Below are 24,956 nucleotides of genomic sequence, written 5' to 3'. Positions count from 1 at the left end.
ATGTACTTAATCTTTAATAAAAATCACTCTAACTTCATTATAAATAATATTTTTTTAATTTTATCTTCAATAGGGAAGATTGTGCATTAAAAAAAATTTGCTTAGTTACGACCAGAACATTCGGATGTTGGGTTTTCAAATTTAAGAACAACAGAACAAATGCAGAGTTGTACGGGTTTCAGGTCTGCTCATCCATCCAGATGCTTATGCCCTTCGTATTCCAGGCATACGAAAGCCTTTCTTTGAGAGTTAGCAAAGGAAATTAAATATTAAAAACAGAAGACACAGAAAGACGACGAAAAAGATTATTCTGCGGTTGTTGTGTAAAGAGAAAATATAATGATTACATTTAACTTCCAAAGAAGAAATTCCAGTAAAGAGAGGTTACAATTCTGGTATGGAATAGTTGTTTACCATATTGAGTATTCAACAATTTAGACAAGTAAGCTGGATCATATTTGGTCAACAGGATCGAAGATAATACAATTGAACACAAACCCATTTGCTACAAAGTAGTCTCAACCTTCGGACGTTTCAACTCTATTTAAAAAGTAAGGAAATAATAACATATGGGGATTGAAGGTCGGGATCAAGGCTTGTGATTGAAATAATAATGCTCGCATTACCGACCTGAATATTGATAGTCACCCAAGCATTTTGTGATAGCCTCGTTCGCCTTCTGAGACTCTACCCTTTCCACCCTTTTTTTCTTCTCCCTGAAGGCCAAAGAAAACGAATTAACTTCAGTTTTTATGATTTCCTGAAGGATACGTTAATCTGTTCTTCAAACCATTGATACGCGAACCCTTTGGAATATGAGACAGAGACAGGCTAACTTATTCAAGATTTTATCATCACTACAAACATTGGGCACTCTTGTAGCAGCAGCAGCAGCATTAACCCCAAATTCTCTCTCTCTCTCTCTCCAAATACTGCTTGTTTTACCGCTAAAGCAAAAGCATGTTAAAAGAAAGAATGAATATTGGAAATGGAAGGGGCGCCAGTTTCACCTGTCTACATATTCTTTGAGTAGCTCTTTTGCTTGAACCAGCTTTGACAGGAGATTGCGGTATACATCAAGATCCCGGTCCACACTTCTCTTGTTTATGTTTAATGCAGAACAAAGCTGTTACATAATGACGAGATGGTCAAAAAGCTGTTACATAATGACGAGATGGCCAACATGATGAAATTAGAAAACAAATAAAATTAAGAAAACTAATGATCAGATTCTAACTTCTGTCATTTGAAATTAGAAAACAAATAAAATTAAGAAAACTAATGATCAGATTCTAACTTCTGTCATTTGCGGATTAGAGATACGTTGTAGCAATCAGTTATTATAAGAGGAGGTTATCTCAGTTACAAGAGAGATGACAATGCACAACCACCTAATTAGCAATTAGATCAGCCAAAACTCTCCAGTGCCAATGTTCCAATTACCAAGTAGGATGAATGCAAACAAATAATAAGATGTTTAACAATGTTTTAAAAACTATAGTATGAAACCAGAAAAGAAATTGGATCTCAACTTATGAATTGCACATGAATGATGAACTGTACGTACATACGCAACAAAAGTTCTCTTATTTAGCATGAATTTGTTAGGGCCAAAAAGTAAAAGGAAATACAGAAAGAGAACCAAAAACACAGGATATAGGGATTTTCAAAAAATGAGAATGTAGACAAGGTACAAATAAGTTAAAATTAGTGGTCAGTGGTCTTATATAATTTATGTACTGTGTTGTAAAAATAATATTGAAAAAAAAAATACTTAGTTAATTTCAGAGTTCAAAATATCTCAACACAACAAAGTAACACTGTTTCATTCACATTTGCACCACAAATGTATTTAAACATTTATAATCAATTGTCATTTTTTTAATCAAAACTAGAGAAGTCACAAGTGCAAACACCACAACTTCAAATCCAATATTTAAAACACGCGTGTGCACATGTACGACATAATTGTCAAAGGTTTGCCTTGCTCTATGAGGTGCACACCTCACCTAAACAATGACATGTTATTTTTTTTATGGGCTCATTAAAATCTAACCAATAATAAATAGAAAAAAAACTAAAAGAAATTTGAGAAAACAATAAAACACCCTATTAGCTATTTAACATAAAACCGCAACATTAAAACAAAACCTCTCAAGTCTCAATTGCTATTCAACATAAAACCCTAAACCCTAAAGTGAGAAAGGAGAAGGGAGAAAGGATTTGAAAAGGATCCAAAGCAGAGACTTAAGGTATTTTTGTTTTTTCATTTTTATTTCCAAAAGGTTTTAGCTTGATTGTCATTGCAGAATCTGTTTTTTTGTCAATATGAAAGCACAATCACATAGATCTTTTTTTTTTTTTTTTTAACTTTGATAAGAATTGAGAAACAAGTGTAATTTTAACTTCTAAAGATTTAGAACAATGCTTCAATGATGTTTTGTTATGTTAAGATGATTTAAATATTACTTGTGATTAGCTATGTTTGCAAATTATATGTCATTTTACTTTCTTGCCATTTTTTGATTTTGTCTTTTGCATTTAAACTTGAATTTAAAAAAAAAATGCTTTATGTTGACATTTTAGACTTCTAGAACTTTTTGTTATAATATTAGTTATTATTAACTTATTAATTGTGGTCAATATTTGTTGCCATTGTTGTAATATAACGTTGGACATTTGTTAGTTACGATTCTATAAGTCTGCATTTTCCTCTTTATAGATATATATTGAAAAAAATGATATATACAAGTACTTTTTTCAGATTTTTAATAAATGCATACCTCGAATAAAAAGATTCGCTACTTGCACCTAGGCTCCAAGCACTTTCACACCACAGTGCACCTTGATTGAGCCTTTGACAACTACGGCACATGACCATGCACAAATACACACAAAAGAATATGCCAACTTGGAACTTCTAGCCTATGAACAACCAGAAATTAACCGTCAAGGAGCGTCGAAACCCCTTTTCCGATCAAGATGGGCAGCTCGCTTCACCCGTACGGTTAGAATTGCTTCTCAACCCAAAAATCGCAGCACCACCGTGCCTTCCGATCCAGCGGCCACACCCACAGAATTCCCGATCAAAACTACAACACCATAGTCGCACCTGTAGGAAGCTTATCGGTATGGGTCGGAATAGTTTTTTCGGTTTGGTCGCAACTCTCTGGGTCGTTCGCTTCACCTCTGGTCACCCACTCCAATCACGACCTTCTGGGCCGAGGACCATTAGCAGATAGCTCCTTGAATTTGCCTAGGTTGCCTAGAATCGTGGTTGTATCTCACCTCCTCTATCACGATCGGATCTGAAAATTCACTAACTTGATCGTCCTTTGAAGTCGGCTCCAGAAGTTGGCAACACGCTTAAGTTTCACAACCGAGCGTCACTGCCAGCTTTGCCTCCAAAAATCAACAACACTTCCAATTCGAAATCGCCTAGCCTTGAGTCTGCTTCGGCCTTTGGAAGAGCCAGTCACAACGGATTCTATAGCTAGAAATCTTCTAGTTCGATTCGATTATAATTTCCGATCAACCTGAAGAATCGACTCCTTACTCACTGCAATCTTAACGACTGGTCAAGGACCATCAGTAGATGGTAGCTCCTTGAACCAGCCTGGGTCACTAAAGATCACTGCCTAGATCGTCGGAAATCAATCACAAAGAAGTTGTTGATAGCCGTCGGACATTAACAGCCTAGGAACAATGCTCTGATACCAATTTGTCATGACCTTAGGGTTTAGCTAGGGTCTTAGAAGTAATTGGAAGGATCTGGGGAAGAAACAGAGAAGAATTGAAAGGGGAAATTGAATAGAATTAGGGAGAAAAGGGACGGAGCAGTGGACAACGAGAGAGAAAGAAGGAGAGAATGGAAAGAGAAATTGTAGAGAGAATTTGGAGTTTCAATTATCATTCAACATGAGAATCCCATCCATTTACAACAGCCTTATATAGACATATTTGTCTCCTAACAGCCTTGCACATGTAGCTATGTGCTCCTAACTAATTGTTAAAATATCTAAAACAAACTATTCTACCATATTACAATAATACCCCTTTATAGCTCATAGGGTCATGATTGGACATTAGGCTTCATTTTACAGCTTCTAATATTCTGGAACAGCTCCACCATGCGTCCTATTCTCACATCTCCAATTCCATTGATCTTAATTTGTTGCCTAAACAAACCATTTCCCACTTCCACCATGACTCTAAAGGTAAATACCTATTTCTTATGAGGAGTACACCCTAAAACTAGAACTTATGCTTCTTTTCTAGCATTTCTAGAAATATTTATACAGCATCCGCACTCTCATAACCAGATGCACTCATGGTACTAGAACATTCTAGTTTAGTTCTTTCTTGAGATTCTTTATTTCTATTTATTAATTTATTTTTTTTGTTCTTCAGTGGTAGTTTCGGGGTACTGCCTCTGGTTCATCTAGGCTTCTTCAAGTCCTAGATTCCCTAGTAACACCCTCATTTTCATCCTCCAAGGCCAAAATCATTCTGGCCATCAAATTTCCCTATGTCATACCTAGTCGCAGCCATTCTTGACACTATTCTATGACAGAGAACAAAAATAGATGAAATCTTGAACCTAGGGATGGGCTCTGATACCAATTTGTTATAACTAGGACTACAGCGGAATAGAATCTTGGAAGAGATTTGCCTTTTACACACCCACAACCCTCTCGGTTTGGACACAAACACCACACCCAAAGAGAAACAACAGAAAATATATAATCAATAGAAACAGTAAATGAAATCACAAAATCAAGGAACGCAAATCAATCAACCAAATGAACACAATGTTTATCCTGGTTCGGTTCCTTTTGAGGAAACATACATCCAGTCTTCAAGAGCCACCAAGAACAGTCTTTATTGACAAAAACTTAATCAGTACAGCAGTCTCCCTTTTCTCTCTTTTATCCCGAGTACATCCCAATTGTTTTCCCAAGATTACAAAGCTCTAGCCTTTCTCTAATAAGCAATCAACACTCGCACACATAAAATGAGAAATCTGCATCTCTTGCTACCCCTTGCCCTCTATTTATAATAGTGGGCGGATATCCCAATAAAGACTATTAAATATTTACAGTTTAACCCCCCAACTATCACTAATTATATATTGGGAAATAAACTTCTATTTAAAGCTTCATTAGCCCTCAAAATTCACTATTTTCACTGATCTTCTTATCCTATACTCTAGACAATTTTTAACAACTATTATGCCATTTGGCTTAATCAACGCCCCTGCCACTTTTCAAGCCTTAATGAACCAGATTTTCTTACCCCATTTGAGGAACTTCATCCTAGTTTTTTTTTATGACATCCTTGTTTATAGTTCCACTTTTGAACAACACCTATCACACCTCCAAACCACATTTGATATCCTTAAATCTCACCAATTGTTTGTTAAGCTTTCCAAATGTACTTTTGCTGCCAATGAAGTTGAGTATTTGGGCCACATTTGTTGATATTTGTGATATTTTTCTTTAATTAAAGTTGGTTTAATTTTCTGTTTTTTCATTTATGTCTCCTTTGTTATATTCTCCATTTGCAATTGAAGTTTGACATTCAAAGTTGGAATGCAAAACATTCCGGATTTAAAGTTTTATTTATAGCTTTTTAGTTTTATTTGGTGGATGTTATGTATTTAAGTTTTGTATAAATAAGACTTCATTTCTGTCTTTTGGTGTAGTGTGAACTTTAACGCAAACTTTCAATTCAATAAGAAGAAGTTATCTTTCTTCAAGTTCTAGTTTTCTTCTTCTCACATTTTATTTTTTCTGTCTCTTTGTTTAACATAACGTTGAGGTTTTACTATTGCTTCCGCAATACTTTTTTTTATTTTATTTTGTTTCAACAGTGGTATCAGAGCCTAAAAGGCTATGATTTTGTTTGAGAGAAGAGAATTCCAATTTTATACTTTACAACATGTCTTCTAATTTTGGTGTTCCCACTCCCCCACAATTTAATGGTGACAACTACCAATTTTGGGTTGTTAAAATGCAATCCTATCTCAAAGCACTTGGCCTTTGGGAATCCGTTTTGAATGATGCTGATCCTCCACCATTGGGATCAAATCCAACCTTGAATCAAATAAGATAGCATGAGGAGAAGAAGTCAAAGAAGCCCAAGGCTTTATCTTGTATTCATGCTACTTTATCAAATCCTATTTTTGCAAGGATTATTGATTGTGACACGGCCAAGAAAGCTTGGGATAAGTTGAAAGAGGAGTTTTAAGAAAGCACAAGGGTGAAGGCTGTTAAATTAATAACTCTCAAAAGGGAGTTTGAGATGCTGAAGATGAAGGATTCAGACACTATGAAGGAGTACACAACCAAAGTGATGACTATTATGAACCAAATCAAATTAGTTGGTGAAGATTTTCCAGATCAAAGGGTTGTGGAAAAAATAATGGTAAGTGTCCCTAACAGATTTGAGTTGAAGATCTCAGCCATAGAGGAGTCATGTGACTTGACTACTCTCTCTATAGCTGAGTTAACAAGCAAATTACAAGCCCAAGAGCAAAGGGATGCAATCCGTAATGAGGAGCATGTTGAAGGTGCCTTTAATGCCAAATTCAAAGGCAAGAAACCTATTGCAAGGGATGATAGAAAGGCAACCGAGGATCAAGGGAGCAAGGGAAAAGGAGCATCAAAGAGGGGGAAATTTCCTCCTTTCCGTTTCTACAAAAAGACCAAAAGACCAATCATGCTAAGAAAAATTGCTAGTCCAAAAACAAGCAAGTCTACCATTGTGATAAGAATGGTCATACTGAAAAGTTTTGTCGTGCCAAGCAAAACCAATCATCCCAACAGCCCCCACAACAAGCAAATCGTGCAGGTGATCAAAGCAAGAAACAATTTTCTTGTTTATGGCTTCTCATGCTGTTGAAACAGATATAAACTCATGGCTTATTGACAGCGGCAGCACCATCCACATGGCTAAAGATATCAGTCTTTTTAGCCATATTGACAAATCTATAAGGACAAAGGTGGTCCTTGGACATGGAGAGACGGTACTACCTAAAGGTAAAGGTAATGTCATCATGCATACTAAGCAAGATGAAAAGAAAATCTCTAATGTTTTATTTATTCCGAGATTATCTCAAAACTTACTTAGTATTGCTCAGTTGATGCATAACAAATTTTCTGTGTTTTTCAAAAATCGTGTTTGTACTATTTATGACCCACAAGGAGTGGAGATTGCAAGGGTCAATATGGTTGACAACGCATTCTTTTTGAATGGCGACTCTATGTCATCATGCTCCAAATGCCAAAGTTGAAGAAAGTAAAAGGGGCATCAACGCTTTGGCCACTACAACGACAAAGCTTTGAAAATTTTGCGTTCTTCTAACATGGTTGAAGATTTTCCTGGTTTTGATTCCTTTGGCCAGATTTGTGAAAGTTGCCAAGAAGGGAAGATGCACAAGCTGCCTTTTCCAAAAGGTGGCAGTTTGAGAGCTAAGGAGAATCTTGAATTAGTGCACACTGATGTTTATGGTCCTATGTGTACCACTTCTTTTGGTAACAGTAAATATTTCATCCTTTTTATTAATGATTTGACAAGGATGACTCGGATTTATTTTTTGAGGGAGAAAGCTCAAGTTTTTAACGTCTTCAAGAAGTTTGTGAATTTGGTTGAAACTCAAACTGGCTGCAAACTCAAAACTTTGAGATTTGATCATGGGAAGGAATATACTTCCAAGCAATTTGACAAGTTTTGCAAAGATTTCGAAATTCAGCACCAAATGTCCATTGTTTACACACCACTGCAAAATGGTGTATCTGAAAGAAAGAACATAACTGTGATGGAGATGGCAAGATGTTTACTCTTTGAAACGAAATTGCCAAAGAATTTATGGGCAAAAGTTGTTTGTACTGTTGTTTACTTGCTCAACAAACTACCCACAAGGGCAGTAGAAGGCAAGACTCCTTATGAAGCTTGGTCAGGTATAAAACCTTCTATTAAAAACTTAAAGATTTTTTGATCTATTTGTTATTCTTTTGTTCCTTCTGTGAAGAGGTCCAAACTTGATGAGAAGGCAATCAAAGGAATCTTTATTGGTTATGCTCCTAATTCCAAGGGGTATAGAATTTTTTTCTATGAAAGCTGAAGAAGTTATCTCGCGTCGTGATGTCATCATCGACAAAGACTCTTATTGGGATTTTGAGCAGCAAAAAATTGTGAAAGACCCCCCCACCAACATTGAAGGTTTGGAATTAGTTGAGTCTTCTTTTAACTCAATTGATTATAATGGTTCTAGTATCCAAGATCCTCCCTTGGATGAGGATGCCTTAGTTGAAGCCACTGGAGACAGTCCAAATTATAAGGTAAAATCACTTGCTGAAGTATATGAAAGATGCAGTCTCTTTGTTGTTGAACCTAACAGCTATTATGAAGCTTCACAATCTGCTAACTGGATTGCTGCTATGGAAGCTGAAATGGAGATGATCAATAAAAAATAATACATGGGAGCTTGTAGAGCAACCTCAAGGCAAGAACATCATTGGTGTGAAATGGGTGTTCAGGGTGAAGTATAATTCTGATGGCTCTATCAATAAATACAAAACGAGATTGGTGGTAAAAGGGTATGCACAACAGCCTAGAGTTGATTATGGAGACACATTTGTGCTGGTTGCACGGCATGACACCATAAGGTTGATTATTGCTTTAGCTGCACAATTGGGGTGGAAAATATTCCACTTGGATGTCAAATCAGCTTTTTTTAATGGTGATCTTGAGGAGGAGATCTATGTAAGCCAACCTGAAGGGTTCATAGAAGAAGGAAAAGAAAACAAAATGTATCGTTTGAAAAAAGCTCTCTATGGACTGAAGCAAGCACCACGAGCTTGGTACAGTAAAATTGATGCTTACTTGATTCATCAAGGATTCAAGAGGAGTATGAGTGAAACTACTCTCTACATGAAGGTTGGTGATATTTCTACGCAACTCATTCTTTCTCTTTATGTTGATGATATGCTTGTAACAGGGAATGATCATCAAATGCTAAAAAAATTTAAAGTTGAGATGGAAAAGATGTTTGAGATGTCAGATCTAGGTCACATGCATTATTTTCTTGGCATGGAAATTCATCAAGAAGAAAATGGTATTTTCATTTCTCAAAAGAAGTATGCCCAAGACATTTTGAAGAAATTCAAGATGGACACATGCAAAGCAGTTTCCACTCCTCTAGCTTTGAATTTAAAAGTCTCTTAAGAATGATGATGAGAAACTCTCCAATCCTACAAATTTTTAGAAGTTTGGTAGGAAGTTTGTTGTATTTGATGGCATCCAGGCCGGATTTAATGTTTGCTACAAGTATGCTCTCAAGATATATGAATTCTCCTAGTGAAGTTCATTTTGGTATTGCTAAAAGGATGCTAAGATACTTAAAGGGTACTCTTGATTTTGGAATTTGGTTTGAGTCCACTAGTGACTTGAAATTGATTGGATATGCTAGTAATGATTGGGCTGGTTGTGTTGATGATTCTAAAAGCACTTCTAGTTATATTTTTTTCTCTTGACACTGGGGTTTTCTCTTAGAACTCAAAGAAGCAGGAAGTTGTGGCTCAATCCACCGCTGAAGTTGAATATATTTCAGCATCAGGTGTTGCAAATCAAGCAATATGGCTTCACACATTGCTTAGTGATTTAGGATATGAACGAAAGGAGCCTACAGAATTGTTTTGTGATAACAAGTCTACCATTGCTATCGCCTCCAATCCAGTACAACATGGTAAAACAAAACACATTAAAGTCAAGTTTCATTTGTTGAAGGAAGCAAAGAAAGAAGGCAAGATCAAGCTCACTCATTGTAATTTAGAATTTCAGCTTGCTAACATCCTCACAAAAGCTTTACCATGTGGTCAATTTGAATTTTTACGCAACAAGTTGGGTTTGACAAAGAAAAATCTCAAGGAGTGTTGAGATTTGTGATATTTTTCTTTAATTAAAGTTGGTTTAATTTTCTGTTTTTTCATTTATGTCTCCGCTGTTATATTCTCCATTTGCAATTGAAGTTTGGCATTCAAAGTTGGAATGCAAAATATCCCACATTTAAAGTTTTATTTATAGCTTTTCAGTTTTATTTGGTGGATGTTATGTATTTAAGTTCTGTATAAATAGGACTTCATTTCTGTCTTTTGGTGTAGTGTGAGCTTTAAAGCAAGCTTTCAATTCAATAAGAAGAAGTTATCTTTCTTTAAGTTCTGGTTTTCTTCTTCTCACATTTTTTTTTTTTCTGTCTCTTTGTTTAACATAACGTACTATTGCTTCCGCAATAGCTTCTTTTATTTTTATTTTTTTTCAACAATATTATTTGTGGTGAAGGAGTGAAGACAGATCCTAAGAAAGTGGAAGTTAAGAGAGAATGGCCTACGCCTAAGATAGTAAAGCAGTTGAGAGGATTTTTGGGCTTGACTGGTTAGTACCAGAAATTTGTTTAGCACTACGGTATGATCAGCAAGCCACTTACTGAGCTGCTCAAGAAGGAGGGTTTTTAGTGGAATCCAAGGGCAGAAGTAGCTTTCATTGCCCTCAAGAAAACCATGCCTATGGCTCTGGTCCTTGCTTTACCAGATTTTTTCAAGCCTTTTACAGTGGAGATTAATGTGTGTGACTCGGGGATTGGAGTTGTGTTGGTACAGCAAGGGCGACCCTTGGCCTTTATAAGCCAAGCCTTTTCTAAAAAACACTTGGGCTTGAGTGTTTATGACAAAGAACTATTGGCAGTGTTAAGAGCTATTGATAAGTGGTGTCATTACCATAGTTATCAAAGGCGCGCCTAGGCGCGCGGCGCCTTAAGGCGCCAGTTTGGCGCCTCGCCTTGGCCAAGGCGAGGCGGTTTTGGCGAGGCCCTCGCCTTGCGCGCCTAGGCGCTGGGGCGTGAGGCGCGCCTAGGCGTGCCTCATGAAACTGAGGTTTTCTACTTAAATCTTGCAGCCCAATCGCGCTTGCCTCTCCTCCCGACTGCATCCAGCCGCGCTTGCCTCTCCTCTCCAGCTCACTGCTCGCTCCTCACTCCTCCCGACTATAGCATCTACCGTGCTTGCCTCTCCTCCCAACTCGCTGCTCGCTGGCCCTCGCTGCTCGCTCGCCCTCCCTGCTCGCTCGCCCTCGCCCGATCTTCCATTCTTCCTCTTCCTCTCTAGCCCTAGCCGCGCGGCCGCGCCTGCCTCCTCTCTTCCTCTTCTCTCCAGCTCGCCCTCCCTCGATCTTCTTCTTCCTCTCCTCTCCAGCTGCGACCCCCTCCTCTCTTTCTCTCCAGCCCCAGCCCGATCCTCCTCTTCCTCTCTGTCGCGCCTGCCTCCTCTCTTCCTCTCCTCTCCAGCTCGCTGCTTGCTCGATCTTCCTCTCCAGTCTCCAGCCGCACCCTTTCTTCTATTCTCCTCTACTGAGTCTGCCCACGCCACGGTCTTCTCCTCTCTTCCTCGCCTCTTCTCATCTGCTCTTGAGCTCTTCAAGTTGAAGCTGCTAAGGGCCTAAAGCTGCCGCCGCCGCTGCCCACATCTTCTCCTATATTCATAATTTCATATTGTAAGTTCTTTAGTTGTATTTTATTTGTTTATTTCTTGCATTTTTGCTTAATTTATTTTGCTGGCAGCTGGTTGCTGAAATTTGCTTTTAAGTCTTTATAATTTATTTCTATAATTAGGAGAATTTTGATGAAATTGGAACTGTGTTGCAACAGCCCAATAAATGTCGTCAACCACTTCCAAAACGGACCCGGCATGGAATTATTTTGAAGCTGATCCTAATGATAGAAATACCACCACATGTAAATTTTGTCGTAAAGTAACAAAAGGTGGTATATTTCGGGCGAAACAACATCTTGTGGGCGGTTTTAGGAATACTAAAGCTTGTCCAAAATGTCCTCCATCAGTAAAAGAAGAGATTGGAGAGTACATGCAAAAGAAGAAAAATAACAGGGATGAGCTAAATATAGCATCGTTAGATGATGATATTCAATTTGGTGAAGGGTATGATGATGATGATGATGAGCCGCTGCCTCAAAGTAAAAAAAGACCCAATGTATCTACCGGAAGTGGAAGCGGTACTGGTAGTATTGGTAGTGTTAAAGGGCCAACACAAAAAGGTCCACTTGATGTTTTTTTTAAAGACCCATAAGTTAATGTGTTGAAAAGCAAGGGCAAAGGAAAGCAAACAAGGTTGGGTGAGCATGATTTTGCAAAAAAAGAGTTAAGAGCTCGAGTTTGTAGAAGCTTTGCACGATGGATGTATGATGCAGGCATTCCATTCAATGCAGTGACATATGACAGTTTTAAAGTATTTATAGAAGCAGTTGGTCAGTATGGTCCGGGTGTGAAGCCGCCTAGTTACCATGAAGTCAGGGTTCCTCTTCTCAAACAAGAGGTGGAAGCCACTTGTGAAATGATGAAAGATCATGAAGAGGCGTGGGCCAAATATGGATGTTCCATTTTGTCAGATGGCTGGAAAGACAAGAGGGAAAGGACATTGATTAACTTTTTAGTCAATTCTCCTAAAGGAAGTATGTTCTTGGAGTCTGTTGATGGTTCTAGCTATTCAAAGACTGGGGAAAAGATGTTTCAATTATTAAGTAAATGTGTGGAAAAGATTGGAGTAAGAAATGTGGTGCAAGTGGTCACCGATAGTGCTTCAAACAATGTTTTAGCAAGTATGAAATTTATTTTTGTAATTTGTATTATGTTTATAAATAGAACAATTTGAATATTCATTAGATATTTATTATTTACTAATATCTTATTAATTTCACTCTAAATAATAACAGGAAGATTTTTGGAGGCAAAATATCCTACGTTGTTTTGGACACCATGTGCAGCGCACTGTTTGGATTTAATGTTGGAAGATATTTTCAAGTTGCCTAATATGAAGAAGACATTTGAGAGAGCTGTTATGGTGAATAGCTATATTTATACTCGTTCGGGTCTAGTAAACATGCTTAGAAGGTTTACTGACAAGAAAGAGTTGTTGAGGCCTGCAAAAACACGGTTTGCAACTGCCTTTATCACTTTGGGCAGGATGCATAGTCTGAAAAGCAACCTTAGAAGGATGTTTACCTCCGAGGAGTGGATGACAAGCAAGTGGGTAAAAGAAGCGGGGGCTAAAAAGGTTGTAGAAGTGATTTTGATGCCTTCATTTTGGAACAATGTTGTATTTGCTTTAAAGGTGGCTGATCCATTGGTGCGTGTATTGCGCTTAGTGGATGGTGAGAAGAAGCCTGCTATGGGATACATATATGAGGCCATGGATAGGGCCAAAGAAGCGATTGCTAACTCTTTTAATGGGGATGAAAAGATGTATGCACCCATTTTTCAGATTATTGATAATCGATGGGATGTTCAGCTTCATCGCCCCTTGCACGCAGCTGGTTGGTACTTGAACCCAGAATATTTCTACAAGGCTGAACATATAGATCCAGAGATCATGAATGGCTTATATGAATGCATTAGAAAGTTAAATCCAGATATAAAGGTTCAAGACCAAATTGATGTTGAGCTTTCGATGTATAACAATGCAGATGGGTTCTTTGGAAACTATATGGCTATTAGAAAGAGAGCTGAGAAATCACCAGGTACATATATATATATATTACATTATATATATAATCATTCTAGATAATAGATAATAACTAACCCATGAATTTTATTGGACAGCTGAATGGTGGGCTTCATATGGAATGTCAACACCCACGTTGCAAAAATTTGCAATTAAAATTCTTAGCTTGACTTGTAGTTCATCTGGGTGTGAACGTAATTGGAGTGTGTTTGAAAATGTAAGTGCATTGTACATATACACTTACAATTTTTATTAGTAGTTGGTTTATTTCATGTAACTTATTCTTAGTATGTTTTTGCATAAATTGTTGCAGCTTCATACTAAACGGAGAAACAGGCTTGATCAACTTCGTTTAAACGACTTGGTGTTTGTGAAATACAATAGAGCATTGAGGCGTCGATATCAAATGCGTGATACCATTGACCCTATCATATTGACTGACATTGATGAAAGCAATGAATGGTTGACTGGAAAACTTGATGAGGAGAATGATAAAGATGATGAAACTGTTTTTCCAGATGACATTGGGGATGGGTTGACATGGAGTAATGTTGCTGCAGCTGCAGGAGTTGGAGAGCCTAGTTATCAATTTAGAACTAAACAAACTCGATCACAATTGGGATCAACTTCGGCTTCGACTTCAAAGCGGCGAGTAACTCAAGAGATTGAAGAGGAGGAAAGTGAGGCAGGGACCGAAGATGATGAAGACTTGGAAGAGGGAGAAGAATTGAGAGATGAAGAAGAAGATGAAGGGGTGATTGAAGGGGATGATGAAGATATTGACCTTGATGTTGATGATCTCCTTGATGATGATTGATTAAAAAACTTTTTTATATTGATTGTGGACTTGTAATGTTTATGTGTTTGTTTAGAACTTTGCATTATAATTGGTACTTGGTAAAGTTTAAGACTTTAAGTTTGAACTTTGATGATGTTTCTAGTTTAGAATTTGCATGAATGAATGAATTAACTTTGATATTGTTAGTTTATAGAATTTGAAGATAATGAATCATGAATGATATGAATGTGTTATTATTGATAATTTGATAGTTGTTTATGATTTTACAAAATTTTGAGTTTTTTTCCTAAAAGGTGCGCCTCGCGCCTCAGGCTCCAGGACCTTTTGCGCCTCGCGCCTTTCAGAACTATGGTCATTACCTAGAATGGAGTCCATTTGTGATCAAAACGAACCACGAGAGCTTGCAGTTTTTAGTTCAACAGAAGTTGCACATGCATCTCCAGCGAAAGGGAGTTTCAAAACTTATGGTCCTAGATTTTACTATTCAGTACAGAAGGGGTAAGGAGAATGTAGTGGCCGATGCCCTTTCAAGACGAGATGAGAATGCAGCCTGTCAATCTATTACAGCTATGGTGCCAGAGTGGATGAAGGAGTTGGAAGAAAGCTATGAAAAAGCTAAGTAGCTCAAGGAAATTTTGGAACAGTTGGTAGTTAATCATATTGCAGTCCCTGATGGGTTGATGAGATACAAAGGACGGTTGGTGGTGGGAGATGACGCTACCCTAAAAGAGAAGATTCTTAAAGCTCAACACTGTTCTCCAATAGGTGGTCATTCAGGAATTCGTGCCACTTATCAAAAGGTAAAGCAACTATTCTTTTGGACAAAACAGAAAACGAAAGTATTGAAGTTAGTAATGGCATGTGCAGTATGCCAGCAATGTAAACACGAATAGGTGCCCTATCCGGGTCTACTACAACCTCTAGCAATACCACAGCAAACATGGGAAAGCATTTCTATGGACTTTGTAGAAGGACTCCCTAAATCAGAAGGTAAAGATGTGATTGTGGTGATAGTTGATCAATTGACTAAGTTTGGGCATTTCCTCAGCTTATCTCATCCATTTACAACCCGAGAAGTGGCTAGAACATTTTTTGACAAAGTGGCCAGCTTCCATGGTATCCCTAAAACCATTGTCTCGGATAGAGATAAGGTTTTCACAAGTTCATTTTGGCAGGAGTTATTCAAGAAGCTGGGAGTAGGATTATGTATGTCAATAGCCTACTGATAAGTGTTTTCTATACACTTATTTTGGTCTATAAACTTAGCATTTATACATTCATTGAGCATGATTTCTACTTGATTTTGTTCCATATATGGTTATGTAGATGTGGAGCATGTGTTGAATACACTTGGAGCAAAAGGAGTGATTTTGGTGCATGATGGGAGTGAAATAAAACTTGGAGACAAGGTCGGGTATCAATGCAAAAGAAAACAAAAGATTTTCAAGAGCCAAAAAGTGGAAGATGATAAAGCAAGAGGCCAAAGAAGAAGGCTAGCGGTCTTACAGCGGAATGCATACCGCTGTAGGACCGCTGTAAGATTTAGTTTCTAGAGCTTACGGGTTTACAGCGGAATACATACCGCTGTAAGACCACTTTAGGAATTAGTTTCTGGAGCTCACGGGTCTACAGCAACAAGCATACCGCGGTAGGACCGCGGTAGGGTTTAAAGTTTCGTGAAAAGGCCGTTTTAAGCCTGTTTTAATCCAAATAAAAGAGAGATAGACTCCTTCAAGGTGTATGACTTTGATAACCTAAAGAGGACTATATAAAGACTTATTCTTAAGGGATTTGAGAGTTTTTTGGGGCATGGAAGAGAAGCGGACGAAAGATTGAAGACTCTTGGGTTGTATTTTTCTTTTCTTCTTCAATTCTTTGCTATGGATTCCAACTCTTTTCTTTTTCTTTTGATTGAGAGCATGCATAGCTAATAGGGTGAATAATGAAACCTCGACTTCTAATGGTTTGATTTAAAGTTATTTGGTTTGCTATTTTCTTATCTATCCGGGTTGATTGTTTGTTATGTTTATAATGTTGTTTTGATGCTTGATCACCATTGAAACTTATTTGTGATTTGTATTGCTTTCGAGAGATTCAATACGGATTAGATATGGTAACAAACAACGTAGGGTCCGATAATAGGTAGAGATACCGTTATGCCCTATGAAATCATTGTGTGATGATCTCCGTGATTGAATGCATGTTTATATGTTCGAAGGTTGACTAGAGATAGTTAATCTCATATATATACATAGAACTGAATGACCATCGAGAGAGGCTTTTGGTTGTAATTGGATTATCGATTTTCAACCTAAGATAAGGAATAGCAACACCCGAGTAATAAATAATTGAATCATAGAAGGCCGACGGTGGATTCACTAACCCTAGTGCCTTAACTTTGAGAGTTTTTGAATCAAAGAAATTGTTTTGTTTGCATCTTTTATTAGTAAACTAGTTTTCATTACAGTTGAAGTCTTTGTTAATGTGTGTGTTAGGTTAAGGTTAAATCAATTAGAGTAAACGTCAAAAGTTAGTCCTCGTGGGTACGACACTCTATTCATCACTGTATTACTTGTCACGATCCGTCCACTTGCGGGATAGAATTAGCCAGACACCTACCACCCTCAAACGGATGGCCAAATGGAACGAGTGAACCAGTGTATTTGAGGTGTATGTGCTTCAACCAACCCAAGAGTTGGAATAAGTGGCTACCATTAACACAATGGTGGTATAATTCCATTTATCAAAAGAAGTCCTTTCAAAGCTATGTTTGGATATAAACCTACATTACTGTCTACACTATCAGGGTCTCAACCTACTATGGCTGATGTGAAGCAATACTTCCAACAGAGATAGTAGCTGTTAGAAGTCCTAAAAAGAGAATTAGCTACTGCCCGTAACAGGATGAAACAAGCAGCGGACAAAAGACACAGTGGGAGGACTTTTGAGGTAGGAGATATGGTCTTACCTCAAGATAAGGAGGTTTTTACAGCAACCCTATATGTCCCTACCAGTTTCTAAACTAAGTCCAAAGTATTTTGGACCTTATAAAATTGTGGCCAAGGTAGGTCCAGTGGCATACAAATTGCAGCTACCGAAAAGAGTGAATCAACATCCTGTATTCCATGTATCTTTGCTAAAAAGGGTGAAAAGAGTAGTGGTGTCTGCTGGACAAGACCTACCATCTAGTGCAGAAGAGGAATAGGAGATAATTGAACCCCGAGCGATGTTGGAGAAACGGGTACAATACCAAGGGCAGCTACCTCTAGTTCAAGTAAGGGTGCAGTGATCTCATTTACCACTAGACAACACCATGTGAGAGTATCTCCCAGATCTCCTGAAGCAATTTCCCCAAGCTGTAGGCCTTCTTTGAATTCTTGGGGACAAGAATAATTTGAAGGGGTGGGGATTTGTCACGACCCTAGGGGAGTAGTATGTAATATTGTAAAATGTAGGGTCTAAATGAGGAAAAAAGGGAGTTAATAGAAATGTTGTAAACGGTTAACTAAAGCCGTTGGGTAGTTAGAAGTTAGTTGAGGCAGCTAGAGGTCCTATAAACATGAACCTACAACACTTCGAGGGTTATCTTGGAAGTGAATAATCAATTACTCTCTCTCTCTTGATTCTCTCTTTCTCTTCTTTCTTTCTGTTCTCTTTCTTTCTATTAGTTCTCAGGTTCATATTTTACCAAATTGCAAGCCCTAATTCAAGGGCTTGACAGGAGGCTAACTAAACATGCTCACTTGGAGGCACCTGGATGTAAGCAACAGAAGCACAGGCCCCAACACCCCCACATGGTGCGTTTATACTTTACTCCATGAGGGAAGTTACCAAAGGTGGTAAGCCACCTTCAGCCAACCCAAAAGAGTTATGGGATAATGATAAAATCAAATGTGTCCACAAGCCATGCAAGATAAGGAAAGCAGACTGCTATTGCACTACTTACCTTTTGGGGACCGCCCGCGGAGGGGGGGGGGGTGTTTGAGGAAGAAAGGGGAAAAAAATCCTCCTACCACACTTGGATGGAGAAATATCTGTGCCCACCAAGCCTTAATTCCGTCAGGTGGAAAAGAATAAATAAGCAGACCAGAAATAAAAGTTCCTTCAAGAACTAAAAGAAAAGAAACATAAAGCCCAGGAAAAATCCTAGTTTATGTAAAAGAAGCCCATTATTTTAAATTGACGATTTGTTCTTTGTTATCTAGTGCAAAAAATGATTAGCCTTCACTCTTTTCACAATAATTAAAACCTTACTTTTTCTTATTAGCTGACTGTTAATAAGAAAAGAAAAACAGTAATTTTATTGCCAGGATGTAACATATGGAACCTTATCCAGTATGGCTAAACCACCTCTAACAAAATATCAGGCAACTCCAGTGGTACTTGTCCCTTGAACCATCCAAGAAAGTAAGGATTGTTGATAGTGAACTAAATATCCCTAAGGTCGAAGAAAAACAAAATTTAATTCATCATTAAGCATTCATCAGTGCCAAACTTGATCAACCTCATAGGAAGAGGCATCCAAAGGCTTTTCAAGAGCTGAAGTAGAGTACAAATCCAGATCATAATGATGATGGATTCAGAGGAGATTCCTTCAGAGCCTTTTGAGGTTTACCTAAATGGAGGCTTTAAAAGGCTTGCTTGCGTCATGTTGATGGACAGGACTAGATCATAAGAAAAAAGAATAGATCATAATTATGTAGGTCCTTCAATTTCTTTTGTTTAAATTTAACTCCTATATTTTATAAAGTTTCTTAATAATTCATAATTTTGGGGTTCTAAAAAAACACAGAAACCTTTCAAGTAACCAAAGCACGCTAGTCCTGATATAATGAATTATGGTATTACTATTTTTGCCAGGTTCACACCACTGTAACAATGAACTTCTAGCTTTATTTTTGTGTTTTCAGTTCCTGTTTATAGGTTTAATTATCATCTCAAGTCATTTGAAGCAATGGCAAACTGAACAAAACGTGAAAATATTTAGTTTGGTTCGGTTATACAGAGCACTGATCCAGTTCTCATTGAAAATTACTAACTAGTGGTTCTGAACAGAACAGAACATCATTTTGAATTGGTTTGGTTGTATTATTTCATGGCTCAGTTCTTAGTTGCAGTTTTTAGGGCACTGAGATGATTGGTTCATTTCTGGGTTGGAAAGTGACAAGACCCAATTTTCGTTCATGTGCAGTCCTCATTTGGAGGATGAATCAGGGGAGAATGAGACAAAAACAACTTGGTTGTTCATAACTCGAGAATGGTATCAATGCCAATCAACATAGTCGTTCTATTTGTTGATAACCAACTATAGAAAATGTACAATAACCAAACTAGAAATACAATGAAATAAATGGCTCATGCACTTCAGGAAGTATAACTGTCATATGCAATGATAACAGTGCACTTTGCAGGAAAAATTTCAGTAATGGCAAAATTACAGGAGAGCTTACCTGTTCCAAAATTGTGGGTTCAGTTGCATTTGCCAACTCCAGAAGGCGAAACAGACCAACGGCAAAGAAACGGCTGTAGCAAAAACTTACCTTATCACCAGCCCTCTGTGCAATGTCTTTTAAAATGGCTTCAACTTCCCCTTCTCTAGATGAAAAATTAACTAAGGAATCAGGATTCTGTGCACGAGCCCATTCCTCCAACTTTTTCGCATCATTTCTGGATTATGGAAATACAATCACTCAGGCTGGACAATAGGAAATATTGGAGCAAGTATACATTGCCAACTGGTAAATTTTATTAAGAACAAGGTTCCCTCCCACATTCAAGAATTAAATGGAAAGAAAGGCAACAAACACACAGTTTTCATGAGCAAAAATATACTGTTGTAGGCACAGGAAGAAGGTGCAACTTGGTACACACAATGAGTACTGATATGCTAAACCAGATCCTATACATCGACAATGAAGAATAATTCTACAAATTCATATGAGATACTACATTAACTACTCCAGCTATGTAGGACAACCTAGTGTTGACATTCCAAGGCCATGAACCTTTAACCTGAAAAACTGGGATAATTTAACTCCACCAACTTTACAGGGAAGAAACAATCTGATTTTGCAAATAGGGGAATGTTTGACATTAAAAACTTGAGTATAGAAACAATCAAACAGATTCCATTTAACTACATTGATAATAATAAGAAGTGCAGTTCTCCTAAGTACACTGTAAAAAATGGTGCATCCTTAACAGAAGTGCAACGACATAATGATCTCATGAGCAACGTACCTCACTGTTATTTACAGAAAAAAAAACGTACCTCACTGTCACAATCTTAATAAACAATGAGCTTTTACCCCAAGGTCATTACTAATGGCACTGCCATAATTAGAACTCCAATGGTTCAAATTGTAAACTCCGGGAAATTAGAGATGTAAGCAAAGTTGGCTACAAGCTTAAAAGTGGTGAATCAATAGCATTACCCACAAAAGAACATTATGTTGTAGCACAACCACTAATAGGTATACTGTACCATTGTTACAGTAAAAGAAAACTCACACCTATTCCACCTCAAGAGAAAATTACTTTAAACACTGCATAACTGCCGACTTAAGGTTGGTGGGAAGAGAAAAGGAAACTTGCCAAAATAAATAGAAATACCTGTATTGATCAGGGTCCTCCTTTAATGCCTTGATATATGCCTGAAAGATAGCCTCCCTATCTTCATCACTTGGGTAGCCTTCCATGAGTTGATCATATACAGTAACAAAACCAAGGGCAAAAACAGCATCATAACTATATGTCCTTTTGTACCTCATCAAATGCTGTTGGACAATCAACTCCTGCAATACATTGTTGTAGACACTTGGGATTGGTCGTTTATAAGCCTTCAAGAAATTCAACTTTGTTTCAGCAACAGGGGGCACATCTGAACCAAAACAAATAGCAGATCATAAAATACAACTAAAAAGTTAATATTATTCCATCATTCATTGTCTGACATGAGGTACAGATTTAGTTAGTAGCTTCATAGAATGAGCGTGCATATGTTCTTGTTGGATTGGTGGAAAATGAAATATAAATGAGTACCTATATGCCACACAGAGCATAAATGAAAATAATAATTTTTCTTGACATAAATATTCAAATTTATTTTTCAGCTTCTAACTGTTGGTAATTTGGATTGGGTCAGGCCAATATATTTTTTTTTATCGTGGAAATCGAGGGGTCCCCACCTTCTCAGACACCTTCGGCTGGAGCGTCCCCCCCTCTTTATAAACCACCGGTCTGGTCACTGCAGCCTCAACAGCAGAACCAGGTGAGTCGCCACCCAAAGGTGCGGGCCGGGGCCCCTTGAATAGCAACAGCTGACACTTCCGCATGGAGCATGAATTGATCCCACAACCATGTGGTAACCAAGTTCTCCCTTGTACCTGGTTAACCAACTAAGCTACCCCAAGGGATTTAGGCCAATATTAGGGTGCACCTATGGCAGGTCTAACTTAGGGGGTCATGCCCCCTTGAATAGCAACAGCCAACACTTCCACGTGGAGCATGAATCAATCCTACGACCTTACAATAACCAAGTTCTCCCTCTTATCCAAGGTAATTAAAATCGAGATTAAAATCAAGATTTTAAGTGAGATCGAAAAATGGTCCATAAAAATGAACCGTAAAATCATAAGATTTTAGAGACAATTAAAAACACCATTTAAATTTTGTAAATACGTGTTTGTAATAACATAATTTTATAGAAAATGAATTAATATCATTTAATAACTGAATTATTCCTTATTATAGCTCAAAAGATGATGCTTCCAAAATATAGCTCAAAACTAACAGGTTGGTATAGGCAATTTAGAAGCAAAATATAGCTTAAAATTCTTTAAAGGATGCTTCCAATATCTTCCATCAGATTTAAGTTGCAATTTTTACTTGATTTAACATTGATTGCATAAGTAAATCAAGACAACCAAGTAATTAATTAATGGATCACCCAACCCCAATTTCCAATTTTGCATGGGATTTGAATTGTTTGGGGGTCTCCGAAGCATAAAATCGAAATTTTATAGGATTTTACCCGAAATTGGATTTTGCATGGGATTTGAATCGTTTGAGGGTCTCCGAAGCGTAAAATCGTAAAATTGTGAATCGGGATTTTAACAACAATGCTTATATCTGATTAACTAGCTGAGCTACCCTGAGGGGTTCAGGCCAATATTAGGGTGCACCTATGGCAGGTCTAACTTAGGAGGAAATCTGTATGTACTCCTAATGTTTATGTACCAATTCTTTGATACCAATACTTATGTTGATTAAAGAAAAAGGGCGTGTCTAGTGCACAGGCTCACCAATTTGTGAGGTAAAAGAGAGGGTCACTTTTCTACATGGCCTTCTGCTTGCTTTACAAAAAGGTTGTTTCCATAACTCAAACCTATGACGTTCTAGTTACAAAGAAACAACCCTGCTCACTAATAGTTCTGTTGAATTTTTATGCCAACTCTGATATTTTGTTGATTACTGAGGATTTTAAATGGTAGAAGTGTGTCTAGCATTTTATATAATCATAAAATTCATTTACATCTAAAAACAAGTGTTATTTGACAATTACAAGATTGTTGCATGGCTTGAAATGTTAAGATCAAAATGTGAAATATACTAGTGCAACCAAAATTAGGACGTTACAATATATGTGCAACCATCCAATAAGATAAAATTGAAACTAGATTATTGGTGATAAAGATTAGAGAAGCACCTATTGAAAATAAAATAAGCGAAATGTGATTAAAATTGTTTTGACATGCGAGAAAAAAATAGATTAACCTGTAAAACAAGTGAATGAAATGAAAGAAAAATAATTGCAGTGAAAGAGTCAGAAGAAGATCGAATAAAAAATAGTGGGAAACCCAAAGTCAACAATTCCAAGAGTCCTAAATACAAATTCAGGGCAATTGAACTCAAAACAGTTCTCCATTAGAGTCCTAGTGGTGGAGCTTTTATTTCCCAATTAGGTGTAAATCCAAGAATTGAACATAAATCAGAAAAACCCATACAAGTAGCTGATAGTCCCGAGATCACATTCACGTGGATATTTCCAGTTAGTAAAAACGCATAGAAGCTATTGACAGGAAAATTAAAACCGAATTAGGACATTAGACAACTAAAAGTCTCAATATTCTACATCGCCTAAATTCTTAATGCTTGTTGACATCTAATTTCCAAGCCTAGTGATTCATGGAAGGACACATAGTGCAGCGCCGATCAATAAAAAGGGAATGTTGCAATACGCACAGATCAGTGCCCAAGCAAGCTTTAGCTCTTCGTTTGTTCACTCAGAAAATAGAAACGAAAAATTAAGCTGACATTTCCAATTGTTGCGGTCGATAAACTCCAGTTCGGGGCAACTAAGCCGAGCAGTTCTTCCACTGGTGTCAGTTCAGTGAAATTTCAAATTCCGGATCCGAAATTAACCAAAAATGAAACTAATACAGCGATTAATTGTATTTTCTTTCAGCGCATTTTCTCAGTGATCAAACAGAATACAATAAATGTGAAAGGAACTCAAATTGAAGCAGAGAGAATTACCGGTTGCAGTAGACATGCATCGAATGACTACTCGAGAAGTCGAATTCGACGCTCGGACGCCCAAAGCACAAGAGGAGTTGGTGCGGAGTCGGAAACCATCCAAATTGGAAGCAAGCGAACGAGTGGACTGAAAACTGACTTTCCTGTCGGAGGATTGACCTAATGCAGAGAAAGATATAGAAGAAACTGCCGCCATCAGAGAGAACAGGTATAAAGTTGGAGTGATTTTTTCAACGGAATTTTTCTGTTTTTTGTTTTTTCTTTCAGAATGGGGAGTGGTTTTCCATCGCGAAGAGATAGCGAGAAAATCCGAGCTTTCACGGAAAGCGGAAGACAGCGCAGGAGAGGTTCCGATCCTATGAAGCTTATCCTGCAGGACGAAAATTTCCCAAAATCGTCCCCGTCAGCCAGTATCGACGTGACACGTGTCAGTGTGTGACCCCGAACTCTCCTCCCCGTATTTCTTTGCGGTCAGTTCGATACTTGGATTTTTCTCTCTTAGATTTTCCTTTTTGGCCAATTAATTTATGAAAAATTAATGTGTGTTATTCTCTCTCAGTGTGTTATTGGTATCTCTTTATCTACACATTAAATTATATAATGTATATAAAATAATAAAAATATTTTACATTTAAGATAATGAAACGAGAAATAAGACTGTAAGACACATAATTAAAATACCCTTCATTCGAGACAGTGAGACAGAGAGATATTTTTGTCATTTTACATATATTATGCTGTTCAAGACGTACTTAAAGCATGATTCTTATCTCATTATTACTTATAACAACTGAAAAATAGAATTGAATTATTTATTAAATAAATATATAATAATTGAAATTACTATGTAATATAACATAATTGTTATGTTATCAGAATCAGACAAATTTTATATTGTTCGACGAGAGTTTACAAAGAAGTTCCACCCCTATGAGGCCCACGCCCCTCTCTCAATTTATTTATGTTAGACAAATTTTATGTTACGAGCGCAACAAAAAATTTAAAATTTGATCAAAACAATTACGCACAGGTGCCAAAACCAAACACCAAA

The 24,956-nt window shown here is 37.5% G+C and overlaps 2 protein-coding genes across 3 annotated transcripts; one reads left to right on the top strand and one right to left on the bottom strand.

Annotated features, from left to right (window-relative positions):
- Window positions 1–316: 316 nt before the first annotated feature.
- LOC127791825 (protein THYLAKOID FORMATION1, chloroplastic) lies at window positions 317–24,271 on the bottom strand. Of its 2 annotated transcripts, XR_008020995.1 has the most exons (6): window positions 23,906–24,271; window positions 20,981–21,248; window positions 19,819–20,035; window positions 18,315–18,402; window positions 1,011–1,126; window positions 317–716 (listed from the first exon to the last, which is right to left on the bottom strand). XR_008020995.1 is itself a non-coding variant. In XM_052321944.1 (5 exons), the coding sequence occupies exons 1-5, from the start codon at window positions 24,099–24,101 to the stop codon at window positions 623–625; spliced, it is 891 nt and encodes a 296-aa protein (XP_052177904.1). In that variant the 5' UTR covers window positions 24,102–24,268; the 3' UTR covers window positions 317–622. The 2 variants fall into 2 exon arrangements, 1 of the variants encoding a protein (XP_052177904.1); XM_052321944.1 differs by lacking the exon at window positions 18,315–18,402 and having other exon boundaries at window positions 23,906–24,268.
- Window positions 12,782–14,991, top strand: LOC127792242 (uncharacterized). The gene is made up of 4 exons (XM_052322689.1): window positions 12,782–13,585; window positions 13,668–13,786; window positions 13,883–14,137; window positions 14,857–14,991. The coding sequence occupies exons 1-4, from the start codon at window positions 12,850–12,852 to the stop codon at window positions 14,989–14,991; spliced, it is 1,245 nt and encodes a 414-aa protein (XP_052178649.1). The 5' UTR covers window positions 12,782–12,849.
- Window positions 24,272–24,956: the final 685 nt, after the last annotated feature.

This window comes from Diospyros lotus, chromosome 15 (genome assembly GCF_014633365.1).
Source record: "Diospyros lotus cultivar Yz01 chromosome 15, ASM1463336v1, whole genome shotgun sequence".
Taxonomy (NCBI): Eukaryota; Viridiplantae; Streptophyta; class Magnoliopsida; order Ericales; family Ebenaceae; genus Diospyros; species Diospyros lotus.
Note: the sequence above shows the minus strand (reverse complement) of the source record. Positions and strands in the feature narration are given on the sequence as shown.

Coding starts and splice junctions, on each gene's coding strand:
- LOC127792242 (XM_052322689.1), top strand. CDS start 12,850: ATGTTGGAAGATATTTTCAAGTTGCCTAATATGAAGAAGACATTTGAG. Junction 13,586..13,667: donor GAGAGCTGAGAAATCACCAG/GTACATATATAT, acceptor TTTATTGGACAG/CTGAATGGTGGGCTTCATAT. Junction 14,138..14,856: donor ATGTTGCTGCAGCTGCAGGA/GTTGGAGAGCCT, acceptor TTTACTATTCAG/TACAGAAGGGGTAAGGAGAA.
- LOC127791825 (XM_052321944.1), bottom strand. CDS start 24,101: ATGGCGGCAGTTTCTTCTATATCTTTCTCTGCATTAGGTCAATCCTCC. Junction 20,036..20,980: donor GAGGACCCTGATCAATACAG/GTATTTCTATTT, acceptor TCCATAATCCAG/AAATGATGCGAAAAAGTTGG. Junction 1,127..19,818: donor AACCCACAATTTTGGAACAG/GTAAGCTCTCCT, acceptor ATTATGTAACAG/CTTTGTTCTGCATTAAACAT.